Raw genomic sequence first — 13,541 nt, 5'->3', positions numbered from 1 at the left:
AGTAGTAATTTTAACATCTTTTTATGTTTGCAGCATTATGGATTCTGTAAGTCCAAAAACTAATAATTTGGATATATATTTTAATATGGTTATTTGAAATAATAAAAATTCTAATTATATTTAATTACTTAGCAATTTATTAAGTATATATATATATATATATATATATGTCGGAGAAACACAAGGGTTGTTCAGCTTTTCCATTATTCTTTGATATTAACATTTAGACACTAAGCACTAGACTATAATTAATTATATGATACCGACGAATTCACAGACCACTATTGTCCCTTTTGTGGTTTTCTCGTGACCACGTTTGCAATCGAAGGGTTATCCCGATTGCGGTATCTTCACCCCTTTTTATATAAACAAATGCCCTAAAGGCTAAACATAAACATAGACATAAACACTATTATTCACCGACATATATATATATTGTTCTGCATATGCAACACTTTTATGGAATATTACTACAGCACAACAAATGTATTTGTTGTGATTTAATGAAAGACACTATTTGAGAGGCTTAGAAAAAAGATCGCGATTGTTCGTAGTTCTTAAAATGCGAAGGAAAAGGGCAAATACTAGAGAAATTTGTTTCTCCGTTTTGACTATCTGAATTTGCCTCCTATAAACTGAAATACATTAAGAAAGAAAAGAAATCGATGTTATCATAGAAATACTTTCTCAAGTAATGTTTCGCTAGTGTAGACCCTGTTATTGGTGTTTGTAGCCACTTCGAGAGCCTAAATCGCCTAATATCTCCTATTTCTCGAAGATATTGAACGCGTCGTCAGCTACAACTGATTTATTTTCCTTTCTCATCTTATTTTAATAGCATGGAACAAGCATTAGGTTTCCGCAGGAGCTTTTTCCTCATCATCAGAATAACAATTTGGGTTTGTTTTGCCTCTCACAATACTGCTAGTAGATCCGATACTGCTAGCTTTAACTAAGGGTACATTGACGCTTCAGAGCTTATCCGCTTCGTCACTGCATCTAACACACCTCCAAGGAGGGCTATCAGCATGTCGTCGTCCTCCATCACCTCATATATTAGCTCATGTATTCCCCTATCCCAGTATATTCGAAATCACTCTTTACCAATATAATTGAGTTAGCTATTTCTGTTAGTATAAATCAATTCCGTCAGCTGACCGCAAGTGGGAACTCCATTGCACAGATTCAAAGATTACTATCGCAGGATTTTTACAAAAGTCATCTATAACATTTTAAAAAGAATTTCTTGGTAATTGTACGGTGAATATACAGGGTGGCCCACCGAAGTTTTATGTTTTATAATATATAAAACACGAAAACGCTTGGACCCTTCAGCTTTAATTTCAAGGAGGTGATGTTTCTTTGGTAATAATCGTTTTCCCAGGTTTAATTTCTAAGCTGGGATAACATTCACTCTAAAAATCTTAAATGAAGAAAAGTATCACGTCATATATTATCTTAAAGGACATTCAATTGCCCTTTCAATGTCGCCTTATTTTTTAATTTTAGATGATCAGTTTTTGAAAAATTAAAGTTTAAAAGCGATATTATCCTAAGATTGCAACAAAATTCGTACGCAATGTTTTTAGTAAATAAGTTGTAAAATGCTAATAGTACCGTTATTTCTACCTAAACGTAAAGAATTTTAACTAGTCCAGTGCTTTAATCAATTCTGCCAACCCTATCAATTTCATTTTAAAATGGGTTATACTATTCAGGAAGAAGTTAAAATGATTTCGCTCTTTTTTCGAAACCATAATTGTGCCAGAGGGGCTTCAAATTTGTTCAATGAACAACATCCTGATAAGCATCTGTTCCATACTTTGGTGCGCAGTCTGGTTACAAAGTTTCAAGAAATGGGATGTGTTGGAAACCAAACAAAAGGTTTTTCAAAGTCAAATAAGAACGGAAGCAGTTGAATTAGCTGTTTTGGGACACATGGCGGAATTTACTCTAAGCACTAGTAAATTATCTGGTATTCGGAATACAATCAACCACACATAAATCATCTAAATTTCATCCTTATACAATTAAGTTAATCTTAAAATTAAACAAAGAAGATAACGATCGATTTTTGGAATTTTGTAAGATCGTTTGTCAACAAATTATTAACAATCAAAGGTATCTTTAGAACATTTGTTTTCCTGATGAGTGTTCCTTTCTCCTAAATGGCGAAGTCAACCATAACTACCGTTGTTGGTCGTCCAACAATCCAAGATTTTTTCGAGAAGTTCACACCCAATTTTCAGAAAAATCAAACGTTTCGCTAGGAATTCTTGAAAATTATGTTGCTATCCCATGGTTTTTTTCTTTCAATTTGAAGAGAGAAAATTAGTTGGATTTATTAGAGATTGTTACTGGCCTAGCATTAACACAACTAATTGAGCAAAATTATTGTCACCATATCGAAGACAACATTTTTCAACAAGATGGGGCTTTTCCGCACTACACGACCTCTCTAAGACGGTTTTTAAACAAAAGATTTCCTTAACAGTCGATTGGGAGAAGATGACCTACCGAATGGCTTGCACATTCCCCAGATTTGTCTTCGTTAGCCTTTTTTTCCCATGGGGCCATTCAAAGTCAGAAATTTATGCGACACAACGTAAATCATTTAAAGGCCTGCGGCGACACATTGTAAACGAATGTAATCTTATTACTTCGGAAATGCTCAAAAATGTCAGAAAGTACTTTGGATAATGTATCCATCACTGTATCAATAGATCAATGACATACCCAGTGAATAGCGAGGAAACTGTGCAATAGTACTTTAATTTTGATTTTAGATGTGTAGACCAGGGGACCGTCAGCGCACATTTTTGTCTGATTCATCTAGAATTGCCCTAATCTTATCTTATCTCAACAACCCACATATCTACATTGTTTACCATGAAAGTCATAGTTTCATCCGAGTGTTTGTTAAAAAACCCAGTAATGTAAAACCAACACGTTCAAATATATTACCGCAAACATGGAAAGTGACTCCATTACAAGGGAGAAAACCAAAACACTTTTCGGGTATGAACTGACACCTCGACAGAACCTACTTCTAAACCACCTCCTTCCATCTGTCCTGGCCTCATTGCTTTTCATCTTCATCATAGCTGCAGATATTGGGGTAATTTTTCGTCACTGTAAAGATGATGACCCCATTTGGGCTTCGCTCACATTGTTCTGCATGTACCTTCCTGTCATTGGAAGCTTAATTATTATACTGACAGACGCAGATTATTGGCCTGATCCAGAAAATATGACTAGGGAAAATTGTGCCTGGATGATGAAGAAGATTTTAGGACATTTGTTGTTTCCTGTATGGAGTATGTGGAGGTATATCAGCTAAGTTATTTTTTGGGTGTTCTTAAAAGATTTTTCCTGCATGAAGATTTGCTGAGAGAATCTTTTGGACAATAGAAGCAGCTATAAATACCAACGATAACCAGCGCTTGGACGAGGCCTTAGGAAAACTCATAGAGCCACGCCTTATTGAATTATACGTATTTTTGCAAGCGTACCTGCATTCTTTACCTCAAGTACTGCTTCAGCTTCATATCCTTATGAGGCACAACAGTAACATCGACAAAGAATCGAGTATGTATGTGAATTAAATACCCGTTAATGGCTGCATATAAAACATTTTTTAATATTTTAGAAATTACCCAGGCCTTCAGTATTTTAATAAATTTATCAAAAGTCGCAGTTACTACCACTTATTATCAAAGATTTAAAGCCCAAAAATTCACAGGATCGGAATATCCATGGTTAAAATCTAAGAAAATTATGCGCTCTAAGATGTTTGGCGCAAAAGAGCCCTCAGAGGTGGATGGACAAAATTTGTTACTGAGAAGAACCATTTCAAGTCAGAAGAGGTATATGGGAAAAATGAAATTTTAGAGTTGTGAGCATGCTATTTTAGTACTTTATCCCGCCTGACTTATAAAAAACGGACGAAGCTGTAATTCAGTTATTACGAATGGATTTTGATGAAATAAAAACCAAATAAAATGATATTGTTCAGTCTACTAAATAACGTCACAGTTGATTTTTTTTAAACTAAACTTCTTCAGGTGTCAACTTGAAAATTTTAGATAAAACTCGATTTTTTAAACATTTTTTTCATTGAAAGTATTTTCCTGAATGTATGACGAGGAATTCTTAAAACAATTTTTAACTTTAAAAAAATGGTATATTATTATAATGTGTAAATTAATCGATTAATTTTAGAGAAAAAAATATTAAATGTCGTAAAGATGCAATACAAATTAGATTTCTGTTATTTTTATAAAATGTTAGGAGTTATGTAGCTGTCTATATCGTCATGGTAGCCATTTGCGTTATCCTGTGCAAAGCTGCCGAGTACCATAGACAAGTGGATTCTATTAGAACCCAGTCAGAAGGGATAACATAAAACCGCCGGCTCATTCACCAGACCTTTCTACGTTGGATTTTTAGATATGAGGCCAGCTTGAAAATAAAGTTTGTGTTTTCTAGCCAGAAGATATTAATATTTTAAGTTAAAGAATTGTATATGCTTGCCAGGAAATTACACCAAATTCTATTATAAATGCTATACATGGTGTAATCAGAAAATGTCAATTATATGTACAAGATGATAATAGCCCATTCGAGTAATATCTTTAGAAATAATATTTTGTGAGAACTATTGAAAAATACATGGTTAAACGCAAAAAAAATCCTATTTGGAATATTCGAGACAATTTATTAGTGCTCAAAGAAAAGTAAAAAAAACATTTTTTTTAGTAAAAAATTGTTTTAACATTAACTTGTCATATATCAAGTAAAAAAATATGTTTTTTCGTCAAAAAATGTGAAAAAAATACGGAGATCTATTTAAAACTTTGAAGTTTACACCTAAAGCAGAAGTTGAGTAAAAAAAACTACCTTGACGTTATTTAATTGTCTGAAAATATCATTTTATTTGGTTTTTAGTTAATCAAAATCCGTTCATAAATAACGGAGTTATATCTTTGCCCGTTTTTTATGAGATAGCCTATATTTAGAACAAAATTTTTAATAAAACTCACTCTACAAGTAACAATCACTATAAATATGTCTTTTCATTATACAGGGTCTTTCCTAACTACGTGTAAAAAATTTAAAGGCGTAATCCTCGAGTGATTTTGAGTCAAAAATGTCTAATAAACATATGTCCGCAAATGCCTTGTTTCCAAGATACAGGGCGTTGACTGAAAGACGTTGAAAAAGGTTTTAAAGGATTCTAAAGGTTTGGTGGTATTTACTAACTTGTTTATTGTTAGTTTTTTTGCTACTTCCACTACTATAAACAAGATAGTCAATGTTATTTTGGTGTTTTACTCTCTAAAGTGAAAGAATTTAGTTCTGTGCCCCAAAAATCAGATTATACCTCAGTTTTGAAAATTTTTCAAATGTCTAATTACACTAATCAAGAAATGGCCAATATGGTTTTTGTTTGCGGCCTTGCTGATGGTAAGTGTTTGGCAGCGAGGCGCATTTACATGGAAAGGTTTCCAAACCACCAAACTCCCAACAACCAAACCTTTAAAAACCTATTTCAACGTCTTTGTGATACAGGATCTCTTATGAAAACTCCAGGAGGAGGAAAGCCAATAACACGTCGAACACCAGAAGTGGAGGAAGAAATCTTAAGACGTATTGAAGAAAACCCCGGAACAAGTACTCGTAAAATTGCTGCCGTTTTAAATATTAGTCATAAAGTAGTGTGGACTGTTTTAAAAGAGCAACAACTTTACCCGTACCACATACAAAGAGTACAAGCCTTGTTACCTCAAGATTATCCTCCACGTATTCAGTTTAGTCAATTGATCCTACAAAAAGTTGCATTAGATCCACAATTCCTTTCTCGTGTATTGTTCACAGATGAAGCGACGTTTTCCAGAAGTGCAATTATCAACTTCCACAATAATCACATTTGAGATGATGAAAATCCTCATTCAATTGTGGACGAGCGGTTCCAACATCAATTTTCTTTAAACGTATGGACCGGTATAGTTGGAGATTATTTGATAGGACCCTACATTTTGCCGCATCATCTTAATGGAGAAACATATTTAAATCTTTTGCAAAATACTTTGTCAGTTTTACTGGAAGAAGTACCTATTGCACAGAGGCTTCAAATGTGGTTTATGCATGACGGTGCGCGAGCACTTAAATGCAACTTTCCCAAATAAATGGATAGGCAGAGGTGTCCCAGAGCCTAATCAGTCGTGGCAGCAAAGTCCCCTGACTGTAATCCTCTGGACTTCTACTTTTGGGGTGATCTGAAGAGACTTGTCTATGCAGTCCCAATATACACTCTAGATCGACTTCAGGAACGTATAATTACCGGATGTGAAACGATACGCAACACAGCAGGAGTTTTCGAGAGAGTGAGACAATCATTAACAAGAAGGATGGAAGCGTGCATTATGAGTAATGGTGGTCATTTTCAGCAATTCTTATAATTAATCATTAAAGCATTCCCCCCAAAAATTGTCTTTTCTAAAATTCAAACACCCAAATTGAGTCATTTTGGAAATAAAACCTCTTTTTCTTGTCACACTTTAACACCCTGTATCTTGGAAACAAGGCATTTGCGGACATATGTTTATTAGACATTTTTGACTCAAAATCAGTCGAGGATTACGCCTTTAAATTTTTTACACGTAGTTAGGAAACACCCTGTATAAGGTGTCTTTAAAAGATCTGTACAAATTTTTTCCACAGATTTCTCGGGAGAAAATATGGCGATTTAATCCAATTTACCTTAATCTGAAAGCGGAGGATTTTAAAAATACAGGATGACAAACTGAAAATTAAAAAAAAATTAAAAAAATTATTACTCTATTTTAATGGTACTATTTACACAAAATAGTGCATGGGAGGACTTTTAGAGGCGACACATCAGAATCCATTTATATTTTCAATGCAAATTTTAAAGAACGTGGTGAGTGCTAAGTAAACTCTGGTTAAAGGGACATACATTTTTTTAATATCTAATGTAGAATTTATTTATGGCTATAAATTTGTGTTCTTTTATCTGTTTTATGAAAAGGAGTACCTTGGTACAAATCGCTACCGGCATTCCATCTTGGGATATTCAGGTGTAAAGTTCGCCGTATGTCATGAAAAATAACTTTAGAGTGGATTTGTAAGGCATAACCAAATAAATAATTAAAAATTGGTGTAGTTGAACAAAAATAGAAATATAAGAAAAAAATGAGAATTGAAAATTTATTCAATATTTTGGTATTTTTCGTTTCAACTGTACAAATAAACTTGCACTTGAAAGGTGTTTTTCAACACATGCAGCGAACTTTAAATTTTAAATATCTCAAAACAGAATACCTGTAAAGACTTGTAGCAAGTTACCTTTTTTTTCTAGAATATGTAGCAGAATACAATTTTAGATATAAATAGGTTTTAAAATCGAGCGATAAAAAAGTTATATCCCTTTAAAGAGAGTTCACTTAGCGCTGACGGCACCCTCTACAATACACGTTAAAATTGTAAACTGGTTCAGATTTTTCGTCTCTAAAAATCCCCCAATGCGACATTTTATTCAGATGGTACCATCAGAAATGAAGTAATTATTATTATTATTTTCGCTTTGACGTCGTGTATTTTCAAAACTGTCCATTTTTAGACTAAGATAAATTAATTTAAATTGTTATATTTTCGCCTCAGAAATCTGTGGTAGAATTTTGCACAGACTTTTCAGAGACTTCCTGTAAATGTACGTTAAACAAATAATAATAAAAAGGTTTTTACCATTAAAATTGTATTTTAGGGTAATTGAAAGTCGTCGCAATGACGAAATCTCACGTCTCTATGATATAGAGCCTGCAATTAGGGCGGAGCGCAGGCGCAGCAGTGACATTTATCTGGAGCCCGATTCCCTTACTGAGGACGACGTAGTGGTGCGGCGCCAAAATACAGAAACCCATTGGGAAAGAAGTATTTCGTATATCTCCAGAATGTCTACTATGCTGCGCAATAAAGTCGAGCCCCATTTAGCCGTTGATGGCAGTTCTTCAACGAATTTTAAAATTGTTCGTGCTAACTATGTAAAAGGGCTTGAAGAAGATGATTTAGCTGGAAGAGTAACAGCGTTTCTATGGTGGTTTACATTCCTGCTGAGTCGTATTTTGGCGATATCCGCATTTGCTTATTTTTTCTTTAATGTCTGCGTTGGCCTGCTGATTTCCCATGTACTTATTGTAATTGCAGCTCTAGCCTACGACGTGAAAACGGATAAAATCAAACAGGACAAATTTGCTTTTTTTATCTTCATAGGGATAGTTTACGTGTTTTGTATTATAGAATTTAAAATTAGATTTAAAAAAGTGAAATGGATTTATTTCGGATATTTTGGACTTATGTACTTAGAAAATTTCGTTATGTGTTTGGTGTGGTATTGCAAAGAAATAGAGTCATTGGAGAATGATTATTGGTATAGGTATATTTTCTACGCCATTGTAACTTCGCATATTCTGAGCTTATCGGCTATGATCTTTTATTACATTCTTACACGACCTAAGTCTGTATTTATAAGAGTCGCCTCTTAAATTATCTAATTTTAACTGTTTTCTGAACTAATAATTTACATTTGTGTTTTTTGTATTTATTTTATAAAATGTTTTTGTAGTGAGAACCGGGTTTAGACATTAGATGCAGCGCTAAATGGCACGAACCCTCACAATTTAGCTTAATGTAAGCTATATTGGCTGCTATAATTAGATTTGCTCATTTAAATTAATAGTTATAAATTATGCTTAATGAATTTAAACTATTTCCTAAAGTATCAAAAACTTTAATAGTTGGTTCACAGTTTATTGACAAATATGAAACTTTTTTTTTCAATTTTTAAATTATTTAAACTTTTTTTTAACTCTAATACTGACATCAGTCATCTGAGTTTTATTCTTATCCTTTCCCTAATTAATAAAAAAATAATTAATTCAATTTAAAAAGGTTTGAAATTCATATACAAGACGATTCACTCTAATTGATCAAATGTATATTTCTATTATTATAACTCCTACGGTTTTTTAAATTATCGAAGTTTCATATTTTTCTTAAAATCGTCAGAATCTGCTGCCAAACAACAGATGAGCACAGCAAATTGTTAAAATAACGCTCCTTTATTAATGGACTACCCTGATATTTTTTTAGAAATCAAAGATATTTTTCTTGTTTTCAAAAAAATGTAATAATTTATATATTTTTCTCTAATCGTTCCGTATATGTTAAAGGCATAACATTTGGTAAATAACGAATAAATTATTATTATTGAAGGTATAATTTCCTACGTGGTTAAGGTCGACAATGTAATGTATAAATCTAAGCTTTTTTACTATTGCTAAGATCATTTTATTTCAATCTCAAAGCATAGTGGAAAATTAGATCAAATTTAAAAAATCGTTACAATAGTTAAAAGCTTAGATTTATACATTTATGTTGTCAAACTTAAACTGGAAGGAAATTGTATCTTTAATAGTAATTATTAATTCACTATTTACCGATTGTATAGTCTTAAAATTTTAGTTTAATTTTAAATATTTGACAAACCACTAGAAAAAAAAATTATACTTTTGGAAAAAGAAATAGAGTAACATTCGGCAATACCAAACATTCAAGGGACTTGGCTTGTCATTCGTTATACACGAAGGTTCCCTATAGGCGACCAACGAAAAAATCTTGTTAATTCAAAATTTCTGTTTTAACCAAATGCCAAATTATACAATTTTTCGTTGTAGTAAATAAGTATATACTAGATGAAGAAAGAGATATATAAGTATACAGGGTGTTTGGTAACTCGATACATTCCTATAAGAGAGTAATAGAGCAGGAGGTAAGGACTAAATTTAACCCAACTTACCTTAATACCAAAGTCGATGATAAGGGTGTCAAAGTTGAAAAAATAAATCATATTTTGTTTAATATCTTGCCATTTCTTCCAGCTAATTTTGTAAAATTGTGTATTCGGAAGTTTTTTGGGATGAAAAATTTTAATTTATGCACCATTTAATTGTATCTTCTAGAGGACACCACTTGCGACGATTAGGACCCCTTCAAACCGCTACAACTTTTTTATATTACCCTGCATGTCAGTTTGGACATGAAAAAGGGATTTTCCTACCTTTTTTTGTTAAAAAAGTTATACTTTATTCAAGTCGCTAGAAGCAAAGGGTTTCCGAGAAAACTGCACCTAAAATTAATGTAAAAGTAATTCTTACTTTATTCTAAATATTTAAGATCTTGTTGAAAGTGATACCCTCTTCTTCTAATACACGCACGTGCCCGTTTTCTAATTTGTACGTGAGTTATTCTGGCCGAAAATGTTTGTTTAAGACTTACGGCAGCTTCTTCAATACACCGTATTAATTGTTTACATGTCTGTTTTTCTTGAGCATAAACCATCTCTTTCATCTCATCCCATACGTGAAAGTCCAGCGGGGTTAGATCTGAACTCCTCTTCCGACCACTGATTCGGAAAACTTTGATCCAGTAACTCTCTTACAGTTCAGCGATAATGACCAGGGCACCTGTTGTGTTTTTTTATTATTTCAAGTAATAATTTAATTAGTATTAGTAATAATAGTAATTATTATGATAATTCAATAAATGTAAAAATTATTTTTATGTTAGTTTTAAGTGCGGTTTTCTCGGAAAACCGTTGCTTCTAGTGACTTCAAAAAAGTATATTATTTTTAACAAGAAAAGGTAAGGAAATCCCTTTTTCCAGTTCAAACTGACATACAAGGTAGCACAAAAAAGTTGTATTGGTTTTAAAGTGTCCTAATCGTCGCAGGTGGCGTCCTCCAGAAGATACAACTAAATGGTGCATAAATTTGAATTTCTCATCCCAAAAAACCTTTGGATACATAATTTTACAAAATTAGCTAGAAGAAATCGCAAGATATTAAAGAACATATTATTTATTTTTTCAACTTTGAACTCTTATTATTGACTTTGGTATTAAAGTAAGTTGGGTTAAATTTAGTCCTTACATCATGCTCTATTACTCCCTTAAAGAAATGTATCGAGCATGTATTAGAGCAAAAAAAACTTCTTCAATAAATTCGAAGTTTAGGTAGAAAAGAAATTTGTGATTTAACTTTGCACCTTGCGGTTTTTCAACATCTCCTGACTTATTTCGTTTTGCAAAAAATCTATTGCATCTAAAAACCTTTCATTTTCTGGATAACTCACCTTTACTAATATGCTATAATCTTTAAAGCAGAAAGGGTCTTTTGGGTTATAGGGATTAAAACTTCATTATTTCTGTCGAATTCCTCTTTATTGCTCGAATCGTTTTCATGTTCGTCATTGGCAATTATTGGAACCATGTCAATATCATAAGAATATTCGCAATTTTCACATGTTCATCAACCATGTCATATTCATTTAAGTTAATTTATTTAAAATCAGAAAAGTGGTTATTTTCGGTTCATTCGCTTAAATCCAATTCGGTTTCTTTCTTGTCGATTCGTGTTAAAATCTGTTGTGTAAGAAAGGCTTTATTTTCATCTCTATATCTTTTCTGATCGTTGAACCCAGTATGTTTAAAACAGTTAAAAATTGTATTTTGAGAAACATTTCTCCAGGCCGTATTAAACAGTAAAATTGCTTCCAATAATGAAATTTTAAATTTAATTATTGTCATTAACATCAATTAATTTCAGCAATAACTGTCTCCGATAATACGATTTTACACATCGAATTACCCCTTTGTCCATCGGCTGCAAGGTCGCAGTAACATTAGGAGGAAAGAAAACCAATTTGATCCAAAGTAAATTTTCAATTTTAGGATGCGCAAGGCAATTATCGATAAAAACATTTTTTTTCCATTTTTCTAATTCATCATTCCAGGTTTTTAAGAGTGCCGTAAAAATGTTTGACGTCATTCGTGCTCTCTTACTAGCTTTATAAGTTAATGGTGGTCAAGGATGATTTTCAAAGCAGCTGAGTGACTTTGATTTTCCTGTTATGAAAAGTTTTTTTTTCCGACTCATCTACGTTTGCACATGCCCAACCCGTGATTCTTTCAACAATTTTCTTCCAGAATATTTTTCCCGCTTGAATTTCAGAGTTCTATCAGGTGTCATTTTGTAGAAGACGCCAGTTTCATCACCGTTAAAAATATCATTATCAGAATACCCTCTTCGCAATCCTGACACCATAAAGCAAATAAAACTGTAAAGTTTAATTAAAAAAAAAACGGAAAATTGTTCCATACCTGGCCATGTTGCTGTAAGCCAGTTTCTGATTATTTCGGACGATACATCATCAGCTTCACCATGAATTTTTCCGCTGTGTATATTGTGCCTTTTTTTGAAGCGATCAATCCGTCCTGTTGGACAGCTAAAGCCCCCCGAATCGCTAACTGTTTCTTCCTAGATTGAAGTGGACAATCTTGCAAATTGATTTACTTTTTTTTGCAAAACGACACCGGAAATAGGAACATTTTTTGCTCCGTTAAAACGAAAACCACTTCAGCAAAGGTTTGTCCATATCTTTTCTTTCTGGTTTACGAATTTTTTTTAATGATAAACTTATGTGTGTTTGTGCGTCTAAATATTTCTCTCTTCGAGCCCAAATGGTTGATACCGTGGACTACTTTCGACAAATTTGATGGTTTGTACAACCATTTTCTAATTTACAAATTATATTCATTTTATGTGATGAAAGAAGGGATTTGCATTTCGCCTTATTAACATTTGACATTTTTAAATATGTAATTAGGTGCTTACAGCATGATTAGTAAATACTATCTGACTGGAAAAAGGGATTGATATTGACTTGCAATAGCTTCTTTGATTGTTTTCCACGATGATCGTGCTTTTTCGGGATAATTTGCTGACACCAGCATCTCTTGACCGTTTGTTATAAACTATTCAAAGCTGCGTGAAATAAATAATATGGTTTTTTATAACCGAGTGTTCGTTATGTCCATGTTTGTTATAACGGAATAAATATACAGGGTGCGCCAACTAAAACGAAACAAAGCTGTTTTCTCGGTTAATAAAAAAGTTATGCAAAAATGCTCGGACACGTCAACTTTAGTGTGGAGGGGGAAGATTTTTTATTAGATATTTACGGTGGTTGCCTTCACCCCCTGGGCAGGGGATGAACCACCCCTGAAATTTTAAATGGGAAGGGGGGTCGAGTTATACATCAAATTCAAGGTTTTTTGAAGGGCTTCATGGTGATATCTAAATTTCTTACTTTCGAACAACCACTGATGAGTAAAACGATTATTTCTTTATGAATACTACAAATACGTAACGCATAAAATCACCTAAATCAATTGTTCAAAATACTGTCCGTTAACTTCCTGACAGTGAAATAAATTTGCTTCGAATCTCTGTCGTACCTTCTGGAGTATTTCGAGGGTTATTTGGCGGCATTCATTAACAATACGTTCTCGCAAAACTTCCAAAGCCCCTGGAGGAGTGGAGTACACTTTCGACTTGAGATGACCCCAAAAGAAGAAATCTAATGGAGTTAAATCTGGAGACCTTGCAGGCCATTCAATTGGA

At 33.1% G+C, this 13,541-nt stretch overlaps 2 protein-coding genes across 2 annotated transcripts in view; both read left to right on the top strand.

Moving 5' to 3' along the window:
• Positions 1-13,541, top strand: part of LOC136350239 (serine/Arginine-related protein 53-like) — a 90,932-nt gene that overhangs the window by 74,966 nt on the left and 2,425 nt on the right. The gene's annotated exons all lie outside the window — the stretch shown is intronic.
• On the top strand, positions 2,282-11,075 carry LOC136350214 (uncharacterized). Its single transcript, XM_066301733.1, has 4 exons — positions 2,282-3,327; positions 3,383-3,588; positions 3,650-3,866; positions 7,787-11,075. The coding sequence occupies exons 1-4, from the start codon at positions 2,972-2,974 to the stop codon at positions 8,562-8,564; spliced, it is 1,557 nt and encodes a 518-aa protein (XP_066157830.1). The 5' UTR covers positions 2,282-2,971; the 3' UTR covers positions 8,565-11,075.

Source organism: Euwallacea fornicatus, chromosome 2, assembly GCF_040115645.1.
Source record: "Euwallacea fornicatus isolate EFF26 chromosome 2, ASM4011564v1, whole genome shotgun sequence".
Taxonomy (NCBI): Eukaryota; Metazoa; Arthropoda; class Insecta; order Coleoptera; family Curculionidae; genus Euwallacea; species Euwallacea fornicatus.
This window is presented reverse-complemented; position numbering and strand designations above follow the sequence as displayed.

Coding starts and splice junctions, on each gene's coding strand:
- LOC136350214 (XM_066301733.1), top strand. CDS start 2,972: ATGGAAAGTGACTCCATTACAAGGGAGAAAACCAAAACACTTTTCGGG. Junction 3,328..3,382: donor CCTGTATGGAGTATGTGGAG/GTATATCAGCTA, acceptor TCCTGCATGAAG/ATTTGCTGAGAGAATCTTTT. Junction 3,867..7,786: donor ACCATTTCAAGTCAGAAGAG/GTATATGGGAAA, acceptor ATTGTATTTTAG/GGTAATTGAAAGTCGTCGCA.